Raw genomic sequence first — 27046 nt, 5'->3', positions numbered from 1 at the left:
CTGTTTTGTATTTATTTCTGCAATATATTTTATGTATGCTAAGTGATCCGTTAATTATTCCCAGGATTTTAAGTAAGTCGTATTGCATATAGAGTCTTGAAACAAACACAGATATATCAAATTACACGTGCCAAATTTAATGGTAAAATTTTGAATCTTAACATGAACCAGAAATAGTAGTTTAAGACGGGACGTTAAATTTGTGAAACGAAAGGTGGCAATTTTCGATCTCATTCAGAATGTTCAGCTCTCTTTTAACAGCCAGGAAGTTTATATATTCATATAAACTTGAATGCAGTACGTTTGGTTCAGTTTTAGAATGTGTACAAGAAAACAAGCAAATTTTGTTTGAAACATGTCCAATTCAAATATGCTTCCTTTGCCGTTGGTATGATGTCGAAATTGTGACGGGAACAGTTTTACAGAAAGAACTAATTTTTCATGTCATTCTAGGGACAAAGGTAGACAATTGTGGAAAAATACTTGAAACGAAAGTCTTATTTTCTTGCATACATTCTAAATCTAAAGGAAAAATAACCACATTTCATTAAAAAAAAAATCTACCAGTTTCTTGTTGAAGTTGACAGATTCACCATTTAACACAGCATTTAGGATTTAGTGATGATGACATTAAATGTTTTGAAAACTCATATTCACTAACTTTAGAACGGAAGTATCTATATCTATCGTATTGTCATGGCCATTTTTAGAGCAAAGGAGGCATTCAAAAAAAAGTTCAGTTTCTAGTCTAGACAGGACACTTCAAGTTGGTTCTGTAAGTTCCAGATATACCACCATTAAATTTGACATACCATTAAAACAAATGTCATACTTTTGTTTTTAAAACCATCAGTACGAGCCGAGTGAAAAAGTCCGTTACGAATCATCCGCTTCCATTTTACTTGACGATACGTACAAAAGAATGGTACGTTTTAAAAAAATCAATTAAAAAAAATCTTATTGTACATAGACACAACATAACACCGTCAGCAGTACCAATTATCCAAGCTCCTCCTGATCCTGACATGAGACACATGAAAGATCATCAAAGGGGCGCATATTACTTAAATAAAATTCATTGTGAAATTATTTTTAAACTGCGAAGGCGTCAGTTTTCCTTTCTTTCCGTTTCTTTTTTTCTCATTTTTTACACGCACTTTTAAATGATGAAAGGAAACAAGAAAGTGTGATGGTAAAAAAAAAAAAAAAAAAAAAATTAAGTCGAGATTTCAACGGATTTACACGTTTCATGCGCATAGATACCGAGTTTTTTTTTTTTTTTTTTTCATTTTTTATGACTTCGTCTGTTTGTCCGTTCGTCCTGATATACACTCGCCTGGAGGCCATACCGTTTATTGTATCTCAAACCAAATTTTACATTTACAGTTTTTATGTGATTCTACAGAAAAGTTTATCGAATTTTCTTCCTACCGCTAAAAATAAGGACAGTTTACTGATGGATGATTTTTTTAAATGCATTTTTTTCGAAAACGGCTCTAACGATTTTGTTTACATCTCATAAATTAATTTTTCAGTACCAACCTCATAACTGCAGCGTAAGTTATTTCCCTGAGAAAAATCGAAAAGGGGTAGTTTATACTTAAGGGTAAGTTCCTTTCCGAACTACTTTCTCAAAAACTACTCAGGCAATTTTGTTCATATCTCATTAATAATTATTATCATTAATAACCTGATAATATAACTCATTTGTCCTGAAAAAATATACGAGGGATAGTTTATTTTTGGACGATTTTCTCAAAAATGACAGGCAACTTTATTCATATTTCATTTGTCCTGAAAAAAATCTGTGAGGATTAGTTTATTATTAGAGATGAACTTTTTCGGGCGATTTTCTCAAAAACTACTCAGGCGAATTTGTTCTTATTTCTCTAATAACCTGACAATATGGCATAATTTATTTGTCCTGAAAGAACCTACTAGGGATAGTTTATTTTTTTTTTTTCGGACGATTTTTTCAATAGCAATAAAAACAGTTTTCATAATTCATAAGCAATATGGCACAACTTATTTGGCCTCAAAAAAAAAAATCTACGAGATATAGTTTTAATCTTGGGGGTGAGTTATATTAAAAAACAAAGATTTCCTCAAGAAACAACTCAGCCGAATTTGTTCTTGGTTTATAAATAAGTATTTTATAACTATAATGTTACGTAAATTACTCCTTACGAAAAAAATGCACAAGTTGTATGTATTTTACTCGTGAGGGTGAGTTTCTTGAGTTATATGAAATACGAATCGTGCAATGTTTGTTATTGTTATGTTTTAAACAAACATTCCATTAATAACTCTACATATTGCATGAGTCATTTTATAGTAAAATCTAACAAGGGGTAATTTACCCAAGGGTGAAGTTTTCCGAAAAACCCCAATAATTTTGTTTATATTTCACAAGAAAATATTTAATTAAATCCAGCACCACCGGACCACGAACCATATTGGCCCTGGTTGGGTGTAAGGAAAAAATAAAATTGCTATTGAAAAGTTCAGCATCAAAATATCCTGAACTAAACGACCTCGGTTATAATAAACAATCATAAAACTTCGTGTATATTGAATAAATGTATGATACGAAAAGTTCATTTTACACGTTTGTTCAGCATGCACACGAGGAAAAATCTACGAACGGAATCATTGCAACACCTGTTTCACTTACATATGCGTATGTATCTACTTACTTAACACTCTGAGTCCGTCCTGCTCATATGAGTGTTAATTAGTTGCTATGACATCATACGTTTACAAAAAGTTTTATTTTATGTATTGAGTATTAGCGTTTACGAAAGAAAATGCTAATATGTACTAAAAAGACGTTTTCCAAACTGTTTTGTTTATATTTTCTTAATTTTCCCTAATAATTTTTATTATTATTATTATTATTATTATTATTATTGATTCATTTGTGACGAAGGTTTTCTATTGCTAAGAAACAACTAATCATCTATTTTTGCTGAAATTATTGAAGTATCCATATCTAGATTATCATAAACCAAGCATTGCATCTGTGATATAAATTATAAAGTCTGGAAATAGTGTTCTACATGTTTGTCATTCAACAAATTTGACCTTGTTTATTTGAATTGAAAGGTGTGAGACAAGAACATTGGTAACCCACAATTTTACTATTTTAAGAAATTAGAGGTTTTCTACTGCACAATTCATTTTCCAAGTCGGAAAGCTGATTTTTCACATAAGACTATACATGGAGGATTCAACGGACAAGGTTAAACGAAGCGATATGCGTTGCTCTCTATCGGGTGCTGTAAAACACAGCAATTGCAAAATTGTGGGTACCATGTTCTTGCCTCACACCCTTGAATTATCTCTAAATGTAAGAATCCAATGTAGCCGTTACATTTGATACCGTCTTAGATTTTTCATAGAATATACGAGGGTAATCTCAGAAGGGCCCGATCTAAGAAAGAAAACAAAAAATTGGGAATAAAACTCTCTTTATTTCTCAACATAGTCTTCTTTTAGCTCGAAACACTTTTCCCAATAATATTCAATAGCTTCGATATCCTGTTTATAGTGTCAAACGTCGAGTTTCAAAATAACCATTAACCACAGACTCCACGTCTTCACTATTGGCAAATCTTTTATCACCGAACTACTTTTTCATGTTTGGAAAAAGAAAATAGGAGCTAATTCTGGTAAATAAGGTGAGTGAGGAAGCAACTCATTGATTTTGGCCATCGCAATAACGGATGTATAAACTGGTGCGTTGTCTTTATAACACAACACTTTCTTTTCCCCAAATGAGACCGTTTTTCCTTGATTTCATTACTCTAACGCTGAATAAGTTTGGATAATACTCGCCGTTGATTTTTTTAAAAAAAGATAATCAATGAAACTTATTCCACGCACATCCCAAATGACTGATGCTATGACCTCGCCAGCAGATGGAACTGCCTTCGCTTTTTTTGAGGAGGGGGGGTCGATTCTCCCATTTTAAGTATGTTATTGTGTGTTTTCCTTTGTCTAATATGTGAAGTGATGGACCCATGTTTCATCAATGGTTATAAAACCAGTAGCAATAATTGAAGAACAGTAATAATATCCACAAATTATTCAACTTTGATCATTTCCAGTTCTAATGGGGAAAATCATAACATAAATTCTCCAACCAACATCTTCAGGAAATCTAAGTTACCGTGTTTTTTAAAGCTATATTTTCAAAGATTATAAATTTACGTATTTGTTTGCAATATTAAAGAAAAATAACCATGCTAAATATTTTATATGAGATTCAGAAAAAAATAAATTGTACTTTCATAATATTTCAAAGATTTTTTATTGTTATTTGCTTCAGAGTATCGATTTTCAAACTGTAGTTCGCGGACTGTAAGTGGTGATTGAACATTAGTCCAAACACGACAAATAAATAAATTAAAATAAAATTAAGCGAATTACGCATCACAGAATAGTTGAGAATATTAAGCAGGTATAAATTATACGAAAAATAGATCGTATAATTTAATAAAGTAAAGATAATACAAATTCTAACAGTTTACGTTTATTTATGTATCATTTTAAAATATACAAGGTGTTTCAAAGCAGCACTGACAACGTTTGGAAGGTGATTCCTGACACCAAGATAAAAATTATAGACCATTCTGGGTGCATAAATGCTTCCTTTGGAGTTATACACTGCCGAAAGCACGAAATAATAATAATAACTTTAAAGGTTCATAGCTCCAGAACTATGGGACCTACTGTAGTCGGGTCAAGACTTCACTTAGGAATTAGTATGTGTCGTAGAATCCTGCGGTAGGCAGGGGCGTACGCAAGGAATGGGTCCTGGGGGTCCGGACCCTCCCCGAAAACCCTTTTTTTTTTTTTTTTTTGTAAATGTAGTCTACTTTTAGGGACAATTTTAGAAATTTTCATATAATTTAGCCTCAAATTGTATTTTGACCCCCCCGAAACGCTTTGGACCCCTCCCGAAATAAATTCCTGCGTACGTCCCTGGCGGTAGGCCTACTTCCGCAATAATTTTTATACAGGGAGTTTGGCTACGGATATATAATTTGAAATACTCACCAACTACCTCTATAAAAATTGCTGTGTTTGTCTTATCTTGATGTCAGGAATCACCTCCCAAACGTGGTCGGTGTTGTTCTGATACACCATGTATATTTCTTTCAGTTAATAGGAAAATATGTATTTTCTTCTTTATACCAATATAAAATTTAAGGACATTTTAATTAATACTTTTCTAAACAAATAAGTATACTAGCCTTCCGCTAGCTGGGGACTTTGTCCCCAAACCCCAGCATCTGCTCGACCTATGGCCTCGCGCCTCACATTTCCGCTTTGCTTTCATTCCTCGTGCAACATCATTCTTTGTGAAAAAAAAAAAAAAAAAAAAAATCCGCTTTCCTTCTTAGAACAGGCACTCCAATCAAAGTGAAATTATATTAACTCATGTTGATTTAGGTGCGAAATGTGTTCAAAAATTCATTTCAAATTGTTCACTCGTTTCCCCCTGGTTATGACACTGACAATCTTGAAGTTATTTTTATATATTGATAAAAAAAATAGAAATTGTTCGCCTTCTCGATAAAAAAGGATTTTTTAAAAGTTATTTATTCTTTTTTATGGCCTCCACTTCCCTCTCTGCCTTTATCTTACTACTGGACTTATTTATGGCCGATTAACTTTTCCACTATTGCCTGATCAAATAATTTGCTTATAATGTTGAAAAGGCATATTGACCGGTAGGATTTTGGATCATCATTTCTCATTTCCTTTAATTTCTTGAAAATTATTAAATGTACTTCTTTACATGTGTTAGTAATTTATCTCCAAAAAGGAGATAAATTCCTAACACATGTATTCCTAAAGAAGTAAATTTATTACCTAATAATTCAGACATAAGACAGACATAAGTTGAATAATTTTAACAAATGTGGTGCCCATTTGTCTGCTTTTTTTTTTTTTTTTAGCATATACCCACTTCTGTAATAAGTTTATATACTAAGTTTTACATCCTATTGTCTCTAATCTTAATGGATTTCGAGATACGGCCATCTTGTTCAGGGTTAAAAGTGGATCTGAAAAGGTAGGGGGACGGTAGTTAGCGACATGACGTCACGCCGTCCACCCTGCCTATCCTTACCCATTGTCATTTTTTAGGAACTGGAGGACGCCGTACATATATTTTCGAGGTTGGGGGACGGCGTCCCCGCGCGTTCCCCCTCACTTTTACCCCTGGTCTTATTGTAATAATTGCAACTCCTACCGTTTTTCTTCCCTTCTAAGGGAAATATCAAAATACTCTGAAACACATTTTTAATTATTTTAACTAAAAAGTCTAATGGCAATTTTCATATCTCTAACCTTAAGAGTTTTCGAGATATGCCCATCTTATTTTAATAATTGCAACCCCATCCTCCTTTTGTCCCTTGTAGCAAAAATATCTAAAACGCTGAAATATGTCTTTAATTATTTTAAATGAAGAGTCTAAATACCAAATTTAATGTCTCTACCCTTCAAAGATTCCAAGACATGGACATTTTACTATAATAATTGATACCCCTATTCCCCCTTTTTCTTGTCGAATTTCAAAAAATCCTTCCGTAGTGGTACTTTAATGTCCAAATTTCAAGTCTCTAGCTTAAGCGGTTTAGACTGGGCGTTGATCAGTCAGTCAGTTAGTTAGGACTTATTCTCTCATAATATAGACTGATCCATGCTCAAAGAACATTTAGAAAATGATAAATTCTCGCCACTATCTACATCAAAATCGTGGATGAGTCTCTTGCATTCGTTCGGTATTTCCACGAAATCACGTTAGTCTATAAGTACGCTACGCACTCACTTACGTACACTACGCAAAAAAGGAGAAAATAATTATAACTGTTATCCCGAACAAAAACGAATATTTTGCGTTGCCCTGACGCAAACCGTTATGAAATGAGGTCCAAGTTTTTTATTTATTTTATTTTATTATTTATTTATTTTTTGTCTGCACCATGAACCTAGTTGAGGACGTTAAAGTCATTCCTCTTGCCTTTCTTGAAAACAAAGTCTCATTTAATGGGCATAAACAATATACATATAATGAATTTCTATCTCATTTTGGGGTATAATGGTAGTTGTTTTGTGAATTTGAAGTAGCCTAGTGTGAATCTAAATATACCCTAGCAGCACACTTGGTAGCCCTTCGTAGGCTAATGATGGGCATGGTTGGCAATGATACAAAAATGAAGTTGAAAAATACGTTTGCTCAACGTCGTTTAAAGTAAAGTTGGCGTACTAACAATTTGCCATAATTCGATCATCAGTTTCGACCTCAAATTGTCAATTGTAATTTTACTCCTTTCCTAATGGTCACATTAGCAATGAAATCGATTGGCAAATGCTCAACAGAGTGGCCAATTATAACGTAAAACGAACGTTAATTAGCCTACAATTTCCCTCTGCTGGGCTTATTGTCTGTGCTGCTACGCCTGATCTATAAGTGACTGAAATGTAACTGTATAATTTACTTTTAAAAAATCAGGGCTTGGTCCAGCGGGATACCAACTAAAGAGGAAGCAATTGCTCTTCCGTTTATGAAGTCTATTTGTCACAGCATAGGTAACAAATATAACTTCTGATTTAATGATTAAATATATACATCACGTTTGACACAGGAAAATATACAAAATCTCTAAAACAACACGCAAACAAGATAACCTTCGATAGATATTGAGCTATGAAGACGCTATTTGATAACAAAAAAAAAAAAAAATATTATTATCGTCCTGTCATATGGCTGTTAAGTAACTCAAATAAATGATGTATGTTTGTAACTTGTGAAGAAGTTGCAGTTCAAGATGAGTCATTGCTACACGCCAGCCAGTCTCTATTTCTTTTCTTAAGCAATTAGTGAGATATTTTGAAAGCAAATAAACTGTGTTGAGAGCAAGTATTAACACTTGTGATGTCAAAATACTTTTTTTTTTTTAAGTCCTCTTTATGGTGGTGTTGTATAATTCTACCTGCATGTGCACAATACTCATTTATAAAGCGGTAATAATCGGTTCAGTTCTGTAAGCCAGCCGGAAGACCTTGCGTGGACATCATTGGGACACTTTTATGTATTTCTATAGATGTGTAATGAATTCTATATTGGTTCCTGGTAGTAAAGTCTTCACTCTCTTCCAATATGGATGGATTTTTCTTGGAAATTCTACAAACACTTATCACTTTTTGGCTCACGTGACTTTCATCTTTACAAACCTAGTTTTGTTGTCTCTTATTGCGGTCTTTGTTCGTACAAGTCGCACCCTGATTTTTGGTGTTTACTTGGGTCACCAATCTAACACACTGCAACCTTGAACACTTTTTCCTCCTCTTTCATAAGTGGAATAGAAAAAAAGACTCCCTCTATACCCTTCACCCGATTTTTCACTTTCTATAAAAGCTACCGGCTTCTTCATTGCAATTTGCCAGTTTCAAGTTACTTGTGTGATCTGATAGAATGAACCTATTTACGATGCGGGTAAGTTATGATTTTTAAAAATGAATTCGTTTGTGAAAATTTTGGGCAATGTATTTCTGATCAACAAATTGATATTCTCTCTCCACAAGGAAATATTGCGTTGATGTTGGATCGGTAGAATGCTAGCAGAGTAATTAATTCTATTACACACCGTCATAAAACAGCCTCGATTGCATGCCACGCTAAACAGATGATTAGCAAAAAATCACCTTTGAGTGTGTGGTCTTTAACAGTGGCAGATCTAAAAGGTAAAGACTGAGGATCCGTCAAAACCTAGACTATGATACATACCTGTACATCATGAGTTTACTATAAACTTTCAAAAATATATAAATAATAGATTAAATTATTTTTGTTACTCAAAAAACTGTGTGGGAGCTAGGCCACCCCATCCCCGGGCTAGATCCTCCACTGATCTTTAATTCAAATTCTAATGGAAGCTACATTTATGCTAGGAACATCATTTCAGATTTTTTTTTTTTTTTTTTTTTTTGTGAGAAAGTTCCATCTACATAACAATTGATTAAGGAATATATATTTCTTAAACTCAGGGAGGGATTGTCCCCTGCTGTCCCCAAACATCTCTGAGCTATGGTCCTGAACAGTGAGGATTGCTGAGTTCGAACCTGTCCCAAGTGCCGTGTTAGGGAGTAGATTTTAACTAACGTTATTGAAACCAAGATTCACAGAAAAACTATGTTTTATTACGACTGCATTGTTGTTGCCTTCTCCTCTGGTCTAGTGGCTAGTGCATGACTTTAGTGCATGGGATCCTGGATTCGATTCCCCGTAATGAATCTTGAACACATTACGGTAGTTTTACCTTAAACTGAAGGTCTACGTTTCAGGTAGCCTTGGTATTGAAATAGGGCGGTAATCTTCAATAAACAAACAAACAAAAAATCTTAACATAACTGCTCTTATCTACGAAACTAAAAAACGCACACGCGTATGAAAAAATAGAAAAGTAGTATATACAGCATTTGGCTTACTAGATCTACTATAATTCTGAAGTCCCGCCAAGTGAACTTTGTAGTGGATAAACACCGTGTGCGTGGGTTTTCTCGGGGTTCTCTCGTTTCCTCCCACTGTCTTCATTCCACCATTTCATTCATTACTCATCATCACCGTCTCCTTTAGCCTAACCGGCATAATCGTGGGACGTAAAACTCAGAAATTTCATTTTCATTTTTATAATTCTGAAGACTTCGAAATAATAAAATACAAGGCTTTCGAGATTTTACTAACAAAACATATCAACTCGCAAAAGAATATAGATATCTCTTAGACTTCCAAGGTAAGCCAGTCCCGGGATATCCAAGGGAGTCCTATTTTTGAATCAAAAGATCTAATATATTTCAGGCAAAAATGTTCTTGTAGGCCTTATATCTGGGGAACTACAAATAGTGTAGCCAAACCAAAACTATCACTAAACTCAGTATGATGTGCATATTCCGCAAAAAATACGAAATCTCGATTTACGGGCCGTTCAAAACTTTTGTGAACCCTGATCCAAAAAATCCAATATATTTCATTCAATCAAAAAAAAAAAAAAAATCTTCTATGCCCCATATTTGGAGAACTACATATAATGTAGCCAAACCCGAACTATCAATTAACTCAGTATGATGTGGTTATTCCGTAAAAAAATAAATAAATAAATAAATAAATAAATAAAATAAAAATAAAAAATAAAAAAATAAAAAAATCTCGATTTACGGACCGTTTAAAAATGTAAAAAACCTAATATATTTGATTCAATCAAACATTTTCTTGTACGCCTTATATCTGGAGAACTACATCTAGTGTAGCCAAACCCGAACTATTACTTAACTCAGTGTGATGTGGTTATTCCGCAAAAAAAAAATACGAAAACTCGATTTAGGATCCGTTCAAAAATTTTGCGGGCCCTGATGTAAAAAAATTAATATATTTCATTCAATCAAACAATTTCTTGTACGCCTTATATCTGAAGAACTGCATATAGTATACCCAAATCCAAATTATCACTGAACTCAGTATGATGTGTTTACTCTGTAGAAATACGAAAACTCGATTTAAGAGCCGTTCAAAAAATTTGAGGCCCCTGATCCAAGATCCAATATATTTCATTCAATCAAACATTTTTTTGTACGCCTTATATCCGGAGAACTACATATAGTGTAGCCAAACCCGAACTATCAATTAACTCAGCATGATGTGGTTATTCCGTAAAAAGAAAGAAAGAAAAAAAAACTCGATTTAGGGGCCGTTCAAAAATTTTGTGACACCTGATCCAAAAACTAATTCTTGGCCAAGATCGGAATCTTTTGATCTATTTTTGGATCATTCCTAAAATTCTTGTTGAAAGTGTACGTCCCGTAGTCATCCTGTAGAAATCCAAAGGTCTGCTTATGTCCCAAAATGAAATTTTATTGGAACTCTTTTGAACTCTGCGGAGTAATCACAAGATGAGTTTTGATTATTCATATGTTGTCTTGTAACAGGCACATTCCATTGAAATCCAAAAGAAATCGCGTCTATCTGCGAGTATGAATGTTCCAGGAATGGTACGGAGCGGCCAGTGAAGTGTGCGTCCTGTGGAGTGTTAAGTTGTGAAGGGATTTTGTAAAATAGCGTTACTACTAGGTACAAGTGCAGTTAACGTTAATAGGTGATGATGCTCAAGTTACACGTCAAAGTGCTTGAGCTTTTGTTCACTGCAAATTATTAATATGAAGGAACTTATGATCGTTTGCAAGCATTTACTACAGAGAAATATACACCATGTACAGTATAAGAGTCAAATGAATTGGAGCGAGCGAGTGGCGCGGTGACTCAGTAGAAAAGCGTGTACCTTTGTTGCGTGGGGTCCCTGGTTCGATCACAACTCACGCCAAGCGAACTTTGTGGTGGATATACGCTGTGTCCGTGGGTTTTCTCGGGATTCTCTCGTTTCCTCTCACTTCGTTCATTCCACTATTGCGTTCATTTCTCATTGTCACCGTCTCCTTTAGCTTAGCTGGTATAATCGTGGGACGTAAAACTCAAAGATTTCATTTCATTTTCAATTGGAGCGGTAACCTGCAAGGAGGAAGAAGTGCAACCATATCTTAATGCTGTCTATGATTGGCAACTCACCTTTCCCACTGTAATAACATGCGGCCTGTGTGGATGGAGCCAAAGCTCTATTTTTCCTGCATTTGATGGTCTAGTCCAGGGATGGCCAATCTTTTTCAAGTTTGAGGGTTACTTTTTGCTTTAAAAATCATTGGCAGTCTATTTTTCTGTCTATTACTTAGCTAGAAGAAGTTATGAAACGCTAACAATGATTGATGTGCGCAGTACTAGCAGTATTTATAGACGTTCTCACGTGTGATTAGCATCATACTAAGAGTTTGACTAACATGTGATGCTAACATATGTATTTAGAAACACATGGATTATATTATTCACGATTTATATCGAAGATGTCAGCCATGACTACACTGCAGGGCTGTCCAAACTCATTAGGAACAATCTGGGTTTAGGAATAATTAGTCGTCCCTCCTTATTTCTCCTAATGCATTTGGACAACCCTGCGAAATGGCCCTGGCTGGTCTTTTCGTGGATACCACCACAAACGTGCCACAACATACGGAAGTTAGTCAAATTCTTAGTACGACACTAATCACACGTAAAAACGTCTTTGAATACAGCTGTATGACAAGAGCTATCGCGGTCTCTCACGACTTGTCGATCGGCTGGTAGACCGTGGTCCACATGTTGGTCACTCCTGGTCTAACCGAAAGTTGACCCTCTTCAAACTTTTCTTTAACTATCCGAAAACGTAGAAATCCCATGACGATAGATCAAGGGTGTATATATAGAATGTATCAAGAATTCACAATGGCGCACACTGTTGTCTATATGGGGCCTAGCGTTATCGCGTAGAAGGATAACATCTCACATAGGAGACCACACCTTTTGATCTTGATCTCCTGCCATATTCATGTATCGATTACCATTGATGGTCGTACCTCACTACCCGAAGAATTACATAACTGTTGATTCAGAGCATTCGATCAAAATATAATTTTATTTTACTGGTTTCCACTTAATTGCATTTGGCAGCTTTGCAATATCTCAAGTTAGATTTATTTTTGAACAACGTTGAAATAAATGTAGAAATATTGACTTTTCAATGATTCCTAAAATGATAACTACTAGCTGTAGGAATATAACTAAACCAAAAAATGAGTCATTTTTCAAATCTAAAAAGAAAATACCTTCTTAAGATATATTTTTGCCTGCGATACGAACTGATTGTGAAAAGCCTCTCATTCGGATTAGGATTAGAGTTCTGGGCTTTCAGCACCTATGGACATGTTAGCCAGTCACGTTTTGAGGGATGACGTCCGTCGGCGATCATACAATCCGAGGAAAGGGAAGGAAGAAAGGATTGGGAAAGGAAGGAAGCGGCCTGAGATATGTATGTCAGATACCATCTCGATATTTGCCTGGTGTGAATGTGGAAAACCCAGGAAAATCTCATTCAGGAAGGCTGGCTTGCAGCGTTGAAATCAGACTTTTGTACAAGGGGGGTCAATAAAATTATAAGGGGGAAGCTCTGTTCTAGATTGCAATAGAGCAGCAAGAATCTGTTGCAACAAAACTCGCGACTTGGGGCCGCGGTGGCTCAGTGGTAGAGCGTTCACCTCTGGTGCTAGGGGTCTCGGGTTCAAACCCTGCTCCCGCCAAGTGAACTTTGTGGTGGACAAACACCGTGTGCGTGGGTTTTCTCGGGGTTCTCCCGTTTCCTCCCACTTTCTTCATTCCACCATTTCAGTCGCATTATCACCGTCTCCTTTAGCCTAACCGGCATAACCGTGGGACGTAAAACTCAAAATTTCATTTCATTTCATTTCAAACTCGCGACTTTTTATTGCCTGGCTTTTTTGCTATAACCAACATATTGCCATTTTCCCCTAACTAACGTTGTAAAGCGTTTGTGTATGTCTGCATCTAATTTCCATTTTTTTTTAAATTTAACTTCGTCTTTATACCAGAATGCTGTTTGTTAATTAGAACAATTAGGTTGGGCAAAAAAGAAACTATTTCTTTTTAAAAAAATGCTTTAAAGACTTTTATTTCCGAAAAAAAAATAAACGGAAAAAGCAAATATTTCAATGCATATGTATAGGTATTCTAGAGGGGGCGCATATATATTCTAGGGGGGACTCAGCCCCCTCTTGGACACGCCTGAATTCAACATTGCTGACCTGAAAAAGCTTCTACACGTTTTCGACCAAGTGCCCCCAGAATGGAACCGAGACCGCTCGCACTAAAGATGAGAGCGTAAGCGACTACGCTACGTGGGGCCACAAATCCCTGGATTAATCCTTGGTTATAGATGTGTCCCTTCATGGTCAAGTATTGTAGCTAAGGTGCGTCCTTTCTGTACACATGGTTCAGTTTCGATTTCTGGATGAAAAGGTGTTTGTCTCGAATACAAACGCTACCGATCGTGTGCGTTGTGGCGTTCACCAAACGTCGTGAAGACAATCGAGACATACTTGAATTAAAAAAAAAAAAAAAGTAGCAGTTTGGATGAAGAAAACCAGCAATGACAAAGAAAGTACTCTCATTAACAGCTATTAATTTCTATTAAAATTTTATCATCACAAGGCACAAGAAGAGAGCAAACAGTTTCAGGTAGCTGTATATGGAATTTAGTACTTAGGTGAACTTTCTTCCCTTAGCTTGTGGAGATAAAAATTTAATTTTAGGTGAGCTTTCTTCTCTTAGCTTGTGGCGATAAAAATTTTAGGTGAATTTTCTTCCCTTAGCTTGTGGCGATAAAAATTTTAGATGAGCTTTCTTCCCTTAGCTTGTGGCGATAAAAATTTTAGATGAGCTTTCTTCCCTTAGCTTGTGGCGATAAAAAAATTTAGGTGAGCTTTCTTCCCTTAGCTTGTGGCGATAAAAATTTTAGATGAGCTTTCTTCCCTTAGCTTGTGGCGATAAAAATTTTAGATGAGCTTTCTTCCCTTAGCTTGTGGCGATAAAAATTTTAGGTGAGCTTTCTTCCCTTAGCTTGTGACGATAAAAATTTTAGGTGAGCTTTCTTCCCTTAGCTTGTGGCGATAAAATTTAATTTTTGGTGAGCTTTCTTCTCTTAACTTGTGGCAATAAAAATTTTAGGTGAACTTTCTTCCCTTAGCTTGTGGTGATAAAAATTTTAGATGAGCTTTCTTCCCTTAGCTTATGGCGTTAAAAATTTTAGGTGAGCTTTCTTCCCTTAGCTTGTGGCGATAAAATTTAATTTTTAGGTGAGCTTCCTTCCCTTAGCTTGAGGCAATAAAATGTATTTTTTTAAGAAATTCAGTTTGCCAAAATTCCTTTATATATTTTACTTTATCCATGTGTCCCTCCAGAACACAAAAATTGTCAAGAACTACTTGCTGGATGACCATCAATTTTCGCCAAGATGTACAGGGACAAAAGTTTGGAATCGACTTCAGTGATGGAAGAAATATTCAAACCGGAAGTGGTAGAAATCAACCATTTCTGGTTTCTACATTCGTCTCTAGAGAGCAAAAACGGTAATACATAGCGAAGCGGTTTTCTGCAATCGATTAAGCGTCCCAAGAATACATTAGTCTCTATCCTTAACATCCTACTAAAACCGGAAATGATACAAATCAAACACTTCCGGTTTTAATGTTGATTGTTATACAGTAAAAAAAAACGTACTAAATAGCGAGAAACTGTTTTCTTCCATCAGTTAAATGTTCCAATAATATATTCCGTCTACTCTAATATCTGTACTTAAGACGGAAATGGTAGAAATTCACTACCGTTTCCGGTTTCAATATCGAGAAACTATCGCGTAATACAAACCAAACTCCTTCACGTTGTGTACATATGACATTGTTACTTGTTTGGCCGATGTGACTTACCTCAATAGCCGCCCTTGGGTAATCTTCACAGAACTTAGAGTTATATTAAGTTTCCTTTCTCATTTTGTGCTAATACTGACAATGATGTCTTTATTTTCTTTACAGGCCGTAGTCTTATTGCTCCTAATAGTCCCTGCCATATTGGCCTTTCCTCATTTAGAAGAAAGTACATCGACGGAATCTGGGTAAGTAAACAGCATTAATACATTATCACAAAGAAATGATTGAGTTTTGGTAACGTGCAAGGGATGCAGTCTCCGCTATTAGAGCGTGCAAGTTTTTATGGATTTATTAATATAAATTCTCCAATTACGTGGCAAATATCCACATCGTAAATAAATGTTTTAACATTTTGGTCATCAGTAGAGCAACCCACATTATGCTTTATGCTAATTTTTTTTTTCAAATTATGCTTTAGTGTTAATTTCAATCATTGTTTTACATTAATTGTGTATAATGTATCATATTTACTATACATTAAGTATTCTAAATATCTTGATCTATTTATTAATATTTTATGCAATCATTTCTTTCATACGTATTTAATGAACTTTCTATTTAATGCACTGTAAAGAGTCAGTTTTTCATCACTTGTGTGCACCTTAGAGGGAAAGTAAAAGATGCCACCAAAAGTTACAGAAAGTGCTCAAGTTCAAGAGGTAGTACATATAACAACATAGTGTGGATTTCTTGTGTACTATTCATTGTTGGCGGAAAGTTTTCTTCTTCTTTTCCTTTTTTCTTTTCTGCACATCAAAGGATTACACCGAAAAGTTTACAGAAATAAAAATAAGCTTTTTATTGTTGTATTGTTGTGTTCTCAATGATTTTGCATTGTAAATATTGGGTTTAAAAAGTATTAATATAGTATGTTAAACGTGCAGTTGAGCAAAATTTTGGCAGAATATATATATAGACTATCTTAAATTATGTTTTATGCTTTATTTTCTAAAATTGTGCTTTATTATGCTTTTAAAATTAGTTTCTTCTGGACTCTTGGACAACCACAACCATATTCAAGGTACCAACCATATGACATATGGCACATTGTCAAGGTGGCCAGAATTTTCACTTGCGAAAACGGGACGCATAGGAATCGGCTACGGGGGGGAGGGGATATCTGACTTCCAGATTGCATTCTGGGACTCAGCACTGTTCTCAATTTACAAAATACACAAGAAAGTGTGATAGCACACCGTTTCTAACTTTACGTGTGCCACACAACAAATAATGGTTCCCGATTGCAAGTTTTACCCAACAATTCTTTTAACTAGTTGAACACTCAGAATTCCCACTCAATTCTCACTTGAACCACGAACACTCAATTCCCATTTGAAAATTCAGAAGTTCTAGACACGGCTGAACCTTGGCAACGACTGTCGGTACGGAAGAGAGTAGAATTTCCATTGATGATTTATGTTTTGAATAATAATTACGGGACACCTAGGTAATTTTTAGTTAAAAACGGGACATTTAGGCGTCCTGTTCGAGAATAAGGAAAAAACGGGACAACGGTTGGAAAAAAGGGACTGTCCCGGCTAAAACGGGAAGTCTGGTCACCTTGCACATTGTGTACATTGCTGTTATGTTTTTTTTTATTTTTTTATCCTTTTTATGCTTCTGGGTTGCCCTAGTCATCAGCCTTTCAGATCGTATATTATGACTTGTAGTGTACGTGTTATTCGTGCAACAAAGTTGCTGGAGATAAATAGGTAATGAGGTACGTAAACTGTATCTTAAAGAAAGAAAAGAAAAGAAAAGCTCATGATGGATAGATTTACCAAGCGTGATGACCACAGAAGAACTTTGTCATGGCCATCTAACGCAACGAAAATACATTATCCTGCTTGTTCTCCATTTTGGAGTGTGCGGGAATTGGCACGACCTTCTCTTTAATAGCAAATAGGCTAAGCCAAAGTTGACAATTCAAAGAGGAGACCTCCAAAGAACATTGCCTCAATCATGACCTACAAACGACAAAATGTGAAATATTCTACATTAGGCTGGCCATGCGAATTACATAGGCTCTAGAAGGTGAATCCAAATACAATTTTAGATTTAGATTTTATTTTTAGTTAGCGTTCCTTTCAGCAGCAAGGCTATGTGAGACGTGGACCTTACAGCTTAACGTGGAATCCGAACCACATGAGCTCTGTTGGGAATCTATCCCGAATCTCCCATACCAAGGTGCGTGTGCTAACCGCTTAGCAACGAAGGAGGTCTACAATTTTAGAGAGCTCCCTCTGGCTATGTGGTTGACGTACATGTCTTTGGTGTGATAGACCCAGGTTCGATTTCCAAAAGGAGTTCATGTGATTCGTATTCCATATTAAACTCTAGGTCCACCTCTCATGTGTCACAGATGATGAAAGAGATGCTAAGTTCCAATCCGACTAAAAAAAAAAAAAAAAAATAAAATAAAATAAAATAAAATAAAATAAAATAAAATAAAATAAAAATAAACTTTGATCCTATTTTATATTATTGGATCAAAAAATCCAATATATTTCAGGAATTTTCTTGTAGGCCTTATATCTGGGGAACTACATATAGTGTAGCCCAATCAAAACTACCAATTAACTCAGTATGATGTGTTTATTTTTTAATATATAGGCCTATATATATATATATATATATATATATATATATATATATATATATATATATATATATATATATATATATATATATATATATATATATATATATGAAAACTCGATTTAGGGACCGTTCAAAAATTTTGTGGTTCCTGACCCAAAACCCATGGCCAAGATCGCAATCTTTTGATTCATTTTTTTTTATCACTCCTAAAATTCTTGTTTTTATTATTATTTAATTAAAGTTGCAGGGTTGTGAAATGGGAAATGTTGAATGACTACATCACAAAGCTTTCCGATCTATTGATAAGTCAACCACTGGCTCAACTTTTTTTTTGGGGGGGGGGGGTACTACAACAATAAGTATATCAAGCTTGAACAGTTATTCCTAATAATGCACACTGTTCATACGCAGAATACTAAAAAGACAAAATCCTATAATCTTTTCATAGAATTTCTGTAGACAGATGTAAGAATCTCATGGCCATTCATAACAAGTTTCAAAAATATAGTCAATAACAATTCTTGTTTCTGAAAGTTACCGGTAGCAGACGAAGCATCTTAGGTTTGGTTAACACCTAACCTAATCAAAAACTTTCTGGTATGTCCCGGTATAACATACCAGTAGTAGGCTAAATTAAGGTGTCAAAAATCATACTAGCTGTAAATAATAATAATAATAATAATAATAATAATAATAATAATAATAATAATAATAATAATAATAATAATAATAAGAAGAAGAAGAAGAAGAAGAAGAAGAAGAAGAAGAAGAAGAAAAAAAAAAGAAAAAGCTCTACAAGATAAAATATGCTCTATGCGTATGAGCATACCGGTAAAATCTATTTTCAGTTCGACTGCTGCATCTAATAGTTGTGTAATTTTTATACGTATTCAACGCTCATACAGGGTCTAATGTTTAATTCATGTGTTTCAATGCATCCTTCGAACATGGAAATCAAATCCCGATGGGTATCCGCTACGTGAATAACGATAGATACCCAAACAAGTGTATTTCATTGGAGTTACTTGATCGCATACAGCATGTTAAATTATTTTGATAAAACATATAAATATGCAACTCCCCTAATATGTCAGTTTTCAACAGTTGAGATTTTGCTATCATTACTTCTTTTAATGTAAATAAACTCTTTTTATTTTAAAACTGTCATTATTATTTTGTCTTGTAGAGAGAAACTGACATCATCTTCAAGCGAAGAAAAAACTACAAATGGTCAATTAGAGAACAAATCTGACCTTCCATTAGCAGCCCCTGGAACAAGAGAAAGGTGAATTTTATAAATTTCGTTGATTAATCGTGATTCTTATAGCGTGTTAGTAGTGCTTCATTAACTTTCTAGGTCAGAAGCCATTATTATATTAGTTTGCTAACCTTGTTGTTAGAAATGTTAATTCAAGAGTAAAATGGATAAAACTTATTTACTAAACATTTCCTTGTATATTTTAAAAAATTGATTTTGATACATATTTTATAAAACATTTTTGTAAATAAGCAGTTATGTTTACAGTATACTGTCTTCGTTTTACGTTTGTCAATAATCTCTTCCGGTTGCTCGTTGTTGTTGCCCCACAATAGGCTCGATTCTCAATTGGAACTCAAATTGACCTATTGGCCCCGCGTGGCATAGTTGCTAACGCCCTCACCTTCTGTTCGATTCTCGGTGAGATCTCTCGGTCGAAAAAATGTAGCAGCTTTTTCAGGCTAGTCATCTTGAGTGAGTTTTTTTCTGGGTTTCCCTGACTCACACCAGGCAAATGCCGGAATAGTATAGAAGCGGAATGGTCCCAGGTCGCTTCTTTCCTTCCCTAATCTTTCTTGCTCCTCTTTCATCGGATAGTGTGCTCGCCGAGGGACGTCATCCCTTATATACGTGACGGGATAAATGGCCTTAGATGTCGACAGCCCAGAAATCTAATTCCTAATCAACTTGACCTAGTGCTTAGAACGTTTAAAATTAATGTAAGTATTCCAGTAGTTTCGAAATATCATACTCTAGTTTCAAACTTAAAAATAGTAAAAATAAGATGGGGTCTGGCTGATCACATGTAATCTTTTTTTTTTTTTTTTTTTAAAGTTTCGTTTCATAGTTCTATAGCCACTTGTTGCAATAGAGAAACAAAATCACAGGTAGAACTCATTCTCGAACGCAGGGACGGATCTAGGACGGTCTTCTGGGGGAGGGGTTGTAATATTGCTACTTAGAGCTACTTTAAACTCTGTTATGGATTTTATTTGTATATAAAATAAGAAAGTTTCCTCTTCTGGCGGGGCAATCGCCCCCTTCCTGGATCTGCCCCTACTCGAACGCTGAATCAATTGAAAAATAACACCCAGCTTCTCGATATCTCTTACCGTTTTTGCCTCATGAAAATCAATATTCAAACAGGAAGTACTAGAAAATTTCAACCTCTTCCGGTTTTAGTAAGATGTTGCTGTTCGTTATGATATGTTTCGTTGCGACGCCGAGTCGATTGCAGAAAACAGCTTTTCGCTATCTATTACCATTTTTGCTGTATGTCGATAAACGTTGGTTGATTTCTATCATTTCCAGTGTGAACAGAGGATTAATGGAGGAGATGGAACCTAGGCCTATTCTTGTAGTGTTGAATCAATTGCAAAATAGCACTTTTCAATATGTCTTCCAGTTTTTGTTCTGATGCCTGTCGACAGACAGACATAACCATTGTATAAGACTTCCGAAGCTTATGCATAACATAGCTTGGAAGTCTAATAATAATAATAAGAAGAAGAAAAAAAGTAGATCTTGGTTTTGAAAATCTAAGATTAAGAATTAGATCTTTTGGCTTTCGGCATCTATGGCCTTGTTAACACATTACGTATGAGGGATGACGTCCATCGACGATCACACTGCTCGGCAAATTGACGAGGTAAAAAGGAATGGGGACGTAAGGAAGCAGCCTGAGATCATTATGTGAGGCACCATCACGGCATTTACCTGGTGTGCATGAAGAAAACCACACGAAGGATGACTGACTTGAAAAAGCTTTTCACACTTTTTCGACCGAATGTCCTCACCGGGAATCGAAGCAGGGACCGCTCGCATTAAATATGAGAGCGTTAACGAATACACCACATGGGGCCACGAAAATATGTGAGTGAGTGGCAGAGGAACTTGAAGCTTAAATTAACAGTTTATAGAACAGCAACAACAGTAATAAAATATTGATTTATTATATTACTTATCACCAGTGGCGTATTTAGGGGGGCTTCCGGGCTTAATCCCCCCCCGAAATCTTACTTACTATAGTAAAGTATATGAAATATCTTGCAGAATTTTCACATTCTCAGGCAAAGCCCCCCCCCCCCCGAAACAAAAACGTAAATACGACACTGCTTATCACCATTTAAAGCATGTCTTTTCCTTGTCCAGTTCACAACACATAACTCATATTTCATTTATAAATGAAGTTCTTGATGGAATTATGTGGTTCGTATAAGATGTCTTGAGTAGTAAGAGCAAACGCAGCCTAGAAAGTTCAAGACAATGAACTAATGAAGTGAATAATCAATATTTAAGTAGCAGTAAAAAAGTGAACATTTATATAGAATAAATAAAAGATTTAATTAATATAAACAATATATTAAGAAATAACATACCGCACCTCGTATAAATACTAATAGAAAATAATATATTTTGTCAAACAATATCTGGTCCAAGAAAATTAGCCCATGTCCCAAAACTTGTCGCCCCGGGCCATGTCTCATATTGGCCCATGAGTAAATACGGTCCTGCTTACATGTAGAGTTTGTGGAAGCCGTTCCTCTTTCGCTTAGAAAATACAGTACAGTTTCAAAATAAATTGATGATTATTTTGATTGCCCAGAAAGTGCATTTCCAGGAAACAAACTTTTGCTGAGTTCACACTTGCTATCCGTAACGGGCTTACCGCGGATGCGTGGGATCCCAGGTTCGATCCCCGGCTAAGTAAGTTTGTGATAGACAATATTGTGTCCGTGGGTTCTCTCTGCATTCCTGTTTTCTCTCACATTCTCATTCCGCCAATTCTTCCATCATCAACATCATCAACCATTTGCCTTAATCATGCGTCGTCCTTAGCCTGACGGGCATAATCGTGCCACGTTAAACTAAAAGATTATTATTATTATTATTATTATTATTATTATTATTATTATTATTATTATTATTATTATTATTATTATTATTATTATTGTTATTATTATTATTATTATTATTATTATTATCTGTAACGCTTTATATGTCTTTATCTATTTGTCATATAACCTCGCTACTGAAAAAGGTTTCTAACTGTAAACAGATAAAACAAAAGTCTCTCAATTATTTTAATATTAATGTTAAACTGAAATAATGCACTCCGGTAAATAATAACTTCAAATGCCATGCCCAGCCCCTATTGGTGAGACAAATAAGGAATGTTTATATATTAATATACATAACCACTTACATTCCCCAATGGACATCCTACAGAAATTTCGAAAAGAAACAAAGAGTTGAGTTGAGTTGAGTTGATTTTTAGTTTAGCGTCCCGTTCAGCAGCGAGGCTATATGAGACGTGGACCTACTGATTAACGTGGAATCCGAACCACATGAGCTCCCGCCGGGAATCGAACCCGGGTCTCCCACGCCAAAGGCGCGTTCGCTAACCGCTTAGCCACGAAGGAGCTCGAAAAGAAACAAAGAAAAGAAAAACTAGTAGAGGCAAAGTGGCCAGACGTCCCGTTTTAGCCGGGACAGTCCCTTTTTTCCAACCATTGTCCCGTTTTTTCTGATTCTCGAACGGGACGCCTAAATGTCCCGTTTTTAAGTAAAAATGACCTAGGTGTCCCGTAATTATTATTCAAAATCAGTAGCGTCATTTCAGATTTGGCTTGGGGGGCAAGACCCCTTTATATAAGTAAAATTTCGCCTTTTTCATTGACGTACTACTATTCTATTGATAAAATCTATATAAATCTCAAACTCAGGGGGGGCAAATGCCCCTCCCTGCCCCCCCTAAATGACGCCCCTGTTCAAAATATAAAGCATCAATGCAAATTCTACTCTCTTCCGTACCAACACTCGTTGCCAAGCAGGGTTAAAAAAACGTTTTTTTTTAAAAAAAGAACAAAAAACGTTTTTTTATGTTTAAAACGTTTTAAACGTTTAAAACAAAGTACTTTGTTTTAAACAAAATAAAACATCTTTAAAATGTTTGTTTTGTTTAAAACAATAATCTAAATAGGTATATATATCACATTTTTACACTTAGGTACTGCTTGCCATCTATATTCAACCGCTAGATCAAATTTCGGGAACTTCCCTAATCTCGATCCGCCCAAATGTTCAATTCCGGAGAAAGAAATCGGGATTTTCTCGATCTCCGTTCACAGAATATGTAGTTTAGCTTCTTTGTGTTACGTTCTACTGGTCGTCTGCATTCTTAATCTTTAAACTCCCATTGACGAAACTGCTGTGTCAGGGCTTTAAACCTCAATGGCTCAGTCTTAATCCTCAAATTAAGCCTGGAAGATGGTTATAGTACCAATTTATTCCTGAAAGATGCAGCTTTGCTGGTGTGCATTTTATGTATGTGGGCGGAGGGTAAATATCGTGTTTTTTGTTTTGTTTTGTTTTTTCAACAGTTTTTTGGGGGCCATTCCCCCTCTTGGGGGATAGATTCATAAAAATTGTTACGTGAAGCAATGAAGTAGGTCACTAAATGGTAATATCGTGTATTTGTACTTCTTGCTTATATGGGGGAGCAGGGAGGGGCCAAAGTTAGCCAATTTTTGGAGTTTAAGTTTTTTGACGTAAATTACATTTATTTTTACAACAAACATCAAGAGCTCAGTCCTTAATTAAGCTAGAAAGATGATTTGGTACCAAAGTATTTTTGAGGGATAGCAGTTCCGTCAGTTGCATTTTATGTATATAGGGGGTACGTATGTACGGCCGAGAGAGGGAGGATGAAGTTTTTTTTTTCATCAATTTTTTTTTTCCATCAGGTTTTGGCGGATATTCCTCCCCCCTTTGTGGTACATGCATAAAAATTGGTATGTGAAGCAATGAAGTAGTCCCCTACATGATAGTAACCTGTATGTGTACTTGTTGTTTATAGAGGAAGAAGGGGTCAAATTTGGTTAATTTACATTTATTTTCGGGACGGTCCCATATAACACAAGATATATTTCACTGAAGTGATCTAGAAGCATAATTATTGTTCGTATACGTGATGTGAGCAGCAAAAATGATTTGCATATGGACATGGTACTATAGTGGGGGAGGAGAGAGAATGTCTAATTCAATGAATGTTTTTCTGCGCATATATATTTTAAAAAATATTTCCTACATAAAACGAATTCATTACGCAATGGCAGCAATGGCTACCATTTCTTATATTATTGTCACAAGTATGTGGCCTACACATTAGCAACATTTTGTCAGCATAGGGTGGCTGCAAGGGTTGCCAGGGTCCCGCAAAGTCAATATTTTCATATTTTTAATGATTTTTTATGTCTGTTCTTTTTCTACGAATACGGAAGGAATTTCACGAATGTTACTTCGTTCGAATTTGTGGTCTATAAGCTTTCCAATGGTGTATAACTCATGACTCTGTGATAATTAGGGGGAGGGGGTCACCAGAGCCCCGAACGTGAGAGTCTACCATTTTGTTAAAATTCCTAGCGGGTGTCTAGAGTTAATTGTGTTGTTATTCTGTAGACACTAATCATTATTAGCTACCCATGTTGAAGATAGAGGTGTATCTTGAAACCTGCTTAGTTAAAATGTCATTTGCTCCTTGTAGGCTAGTCACTGCTCTTTTCTATGAGTTGTATTGTATTTGTCATAGCATTTCTTCTAACTTATGAAGTGAGAACTGTTATTATTATGGAAATGATAGTGATCAAAAAATACTCAAGTTTTGAATTTGTGAATTTGGATCTTAGAATAGTGTATAGTGTGTTTAACCTCCGTTATTCTTGGAAATTAAGAAATGTTCAAATACTTCACTTGAATTTCTGTTGGTTTAGTTATACGCACAGTGTGTGCAGAATTTCGTTCAGTAATTGCTGTTATAATAAGAATATAACTCTGCTTGTAATTTACTCCATGCACAAATCCTGCGGAGGATGGGTTGTTTTGTTAGAAAATTAAATTAGCTTCTTAAATATGATATTTTAGTTGTTTTAAACGTCCAACCAGCATCGAAAAAAAAACACGTTTAAAACAATTTGTTTAAAACGTTTAAAACAAACTGAATAAAACAACAGCCCCCGTTTTAAACATGTTTTAAACACTTGTTTCAAACATTTTGTTTTAGACATATCAACCTTGTTGCCAAGATCCATCCGTGTCTAGAACTTCTGAATTTTCAAATGGGAATTGAGTGTTCGTGGTTCAAGTGGGAATTGAGTGGGAATTCTGAGTGTTCAACTAGAACTTAATGGGTAGAACTTGCAATCGGGAACCATTATTTGTTGTGTGGTACACGTAAAGTTAGAAACGGTGTATTATCACTCTTACTTGTGTATTTTGTAAATTGAGAACACTGCTGAGTCCCAAACTGCAATCTGGAGTCAGATATCCCTTGCCCCCCGTAGCTGATTCGTATGCGTCCCGTTTTCGCAAGTGAAAATTCTGGTCACCTTGAGTAGAGGTTGCAATAAGCTAACTCTATTGTATATTTTAGTAGGTAGTTGGAACATTGTAAAACAATTCAAACATATTAAATAAATGAATTTTCACGTTATATTGCAGACGACAAGCAGAAACAACTCCAGCTTCAACAACAACACCTGGTCTTACAACGCAGACAGGGGGCCAAACAACAGAAGACACGGGGGTTATACAACGAATTCCAAGACCTCAACAACCAATCAGCCATTTAGGTGAATCCGGTACAGAGGCTCGACAAAAGTAAGTTAATTTTGCTCTTTCCTATCTCTAGGGTTTTCTAACTAAACGCAGAAACGTTGAAAATAGAAAGACATTCATATCTTACAATCTTAAATGAAGATTCTGGCGAAAACAAACTGCCATAATTTGGCAAACGACATACGGTGTACTTTTTTTTTTGTCATGATAAAAGTTCATTTTATTTAGTTTTCTCGAAAAGTACACATGACATTTAGATCAAATGATATAATCAATTTATTGTTATGATAATATCTTATCTTTGCACAATATTATAGCTTTAAAAATCACTTAGAGTTAATAGTAATTTTCGGTTAGGTAAACTCATGTCCAAAATTATTGTCGCATATCTATAACTGTCTTCTTGTAAGTATATAATTGGATAATGATTTTGCAGAGTACTTTTAATACTTATGCTATGTGTATAATCGGGAAATGTATATTTGTGGTAAATTTGATAGGAAAATAATTATAAATACGAAAATTACAACGAGTAAAATATAAAATGTTGCTAAATGGACAAGGAAATTTTATGTTCGTTTTATTGTTCTTATTTACTGCTCTGAAATTTTCCACATACATGTCTTATTCGATTATACACATATTAACGTTATAAAAATACCGGGCGAATTCGTTATCAAATTATATTGCTAAAACAACATATTTATAGACATGTGACAATAATTTTGGACATGAGTGTACATCGATTTAACCCTACCGTATGCTGTGGTCTTGCTAAGGTCTTAATGCAAAACTTGATCAAGGTTTACTTTGGTATCAGTTTAATCTTAATTGGTAGCATAATTATTGTATACACCTTCAATTTTTAGGTTTACAAAAAATAGTTTTTTTTTACTCGAAAATTACGCATGAGGATTTCCATTATCCCTTATTTTGTTCAATTCTATCAATATAAAGAAATGTAGAGATCTTATTAAACGCTTGCAGGGACATGGGTTTAGAAGTGTAAATGCAGAAACACTAAATACATAGAAGTTCGTCTAGATCGTAATACTGCAAATTATGGATGCGTTAAAATATCAAATAATACCTTCGATAAATGGATACTTTTAGATATCTAGGATCGATATTAACACACAAAAT

General features: G+C 35.1%; 1 protein-coding gene across 1 annotated transcript in view; it reads left to right on the top strand.

Annotated features, from left to right (window-relative positions):
- Positions 1-8367: 8367 nt before the first annotated feature.
- The window catches only part of LOC145688854 (uncharacterized), a 37525-nt gene continuing 18846 nt past the window's right edge, over positions 8368-27046 (top strand). The window contains exons 1-4 of the mRNA XM_081763023.1: positions 8368-8509; positions 15535-15614; positions 19217-19315; positions 25787-25945. Of these exons, the coding sequence (XP_081619149.1) occupies positions 8489-8509; positions 15535-15614; positions 19217-19315; positions 25787-25945 (359 nt within the window). The 5' untranslated portion in view covers positions 8368-8488. The remainder of the gene's footprint in view (positions 8510-15534; positions 15615-19216; positions 19316-25786; positions 25946-27046) is intronic.

Source organism: Thermobia domestica, chromosome 7 (assembly GCF_964235325.1).
Source record: "Thermobia domestica chromosome 7, izTheDome1.hap1.1, whole genome shotgun sequence".
NCBI classification, from domain to species: domain Eukaryota; kingdom Metazoa; phylum Arthropoda; class Insecta; order Zygentoma; family Lepismatidae; genus Thermobia; species Thermobia domestica.
Note: the sequence above shows the minus strand (reverse complement) of the source record. Positions and strands in the feature narration are given on the sequence as shown.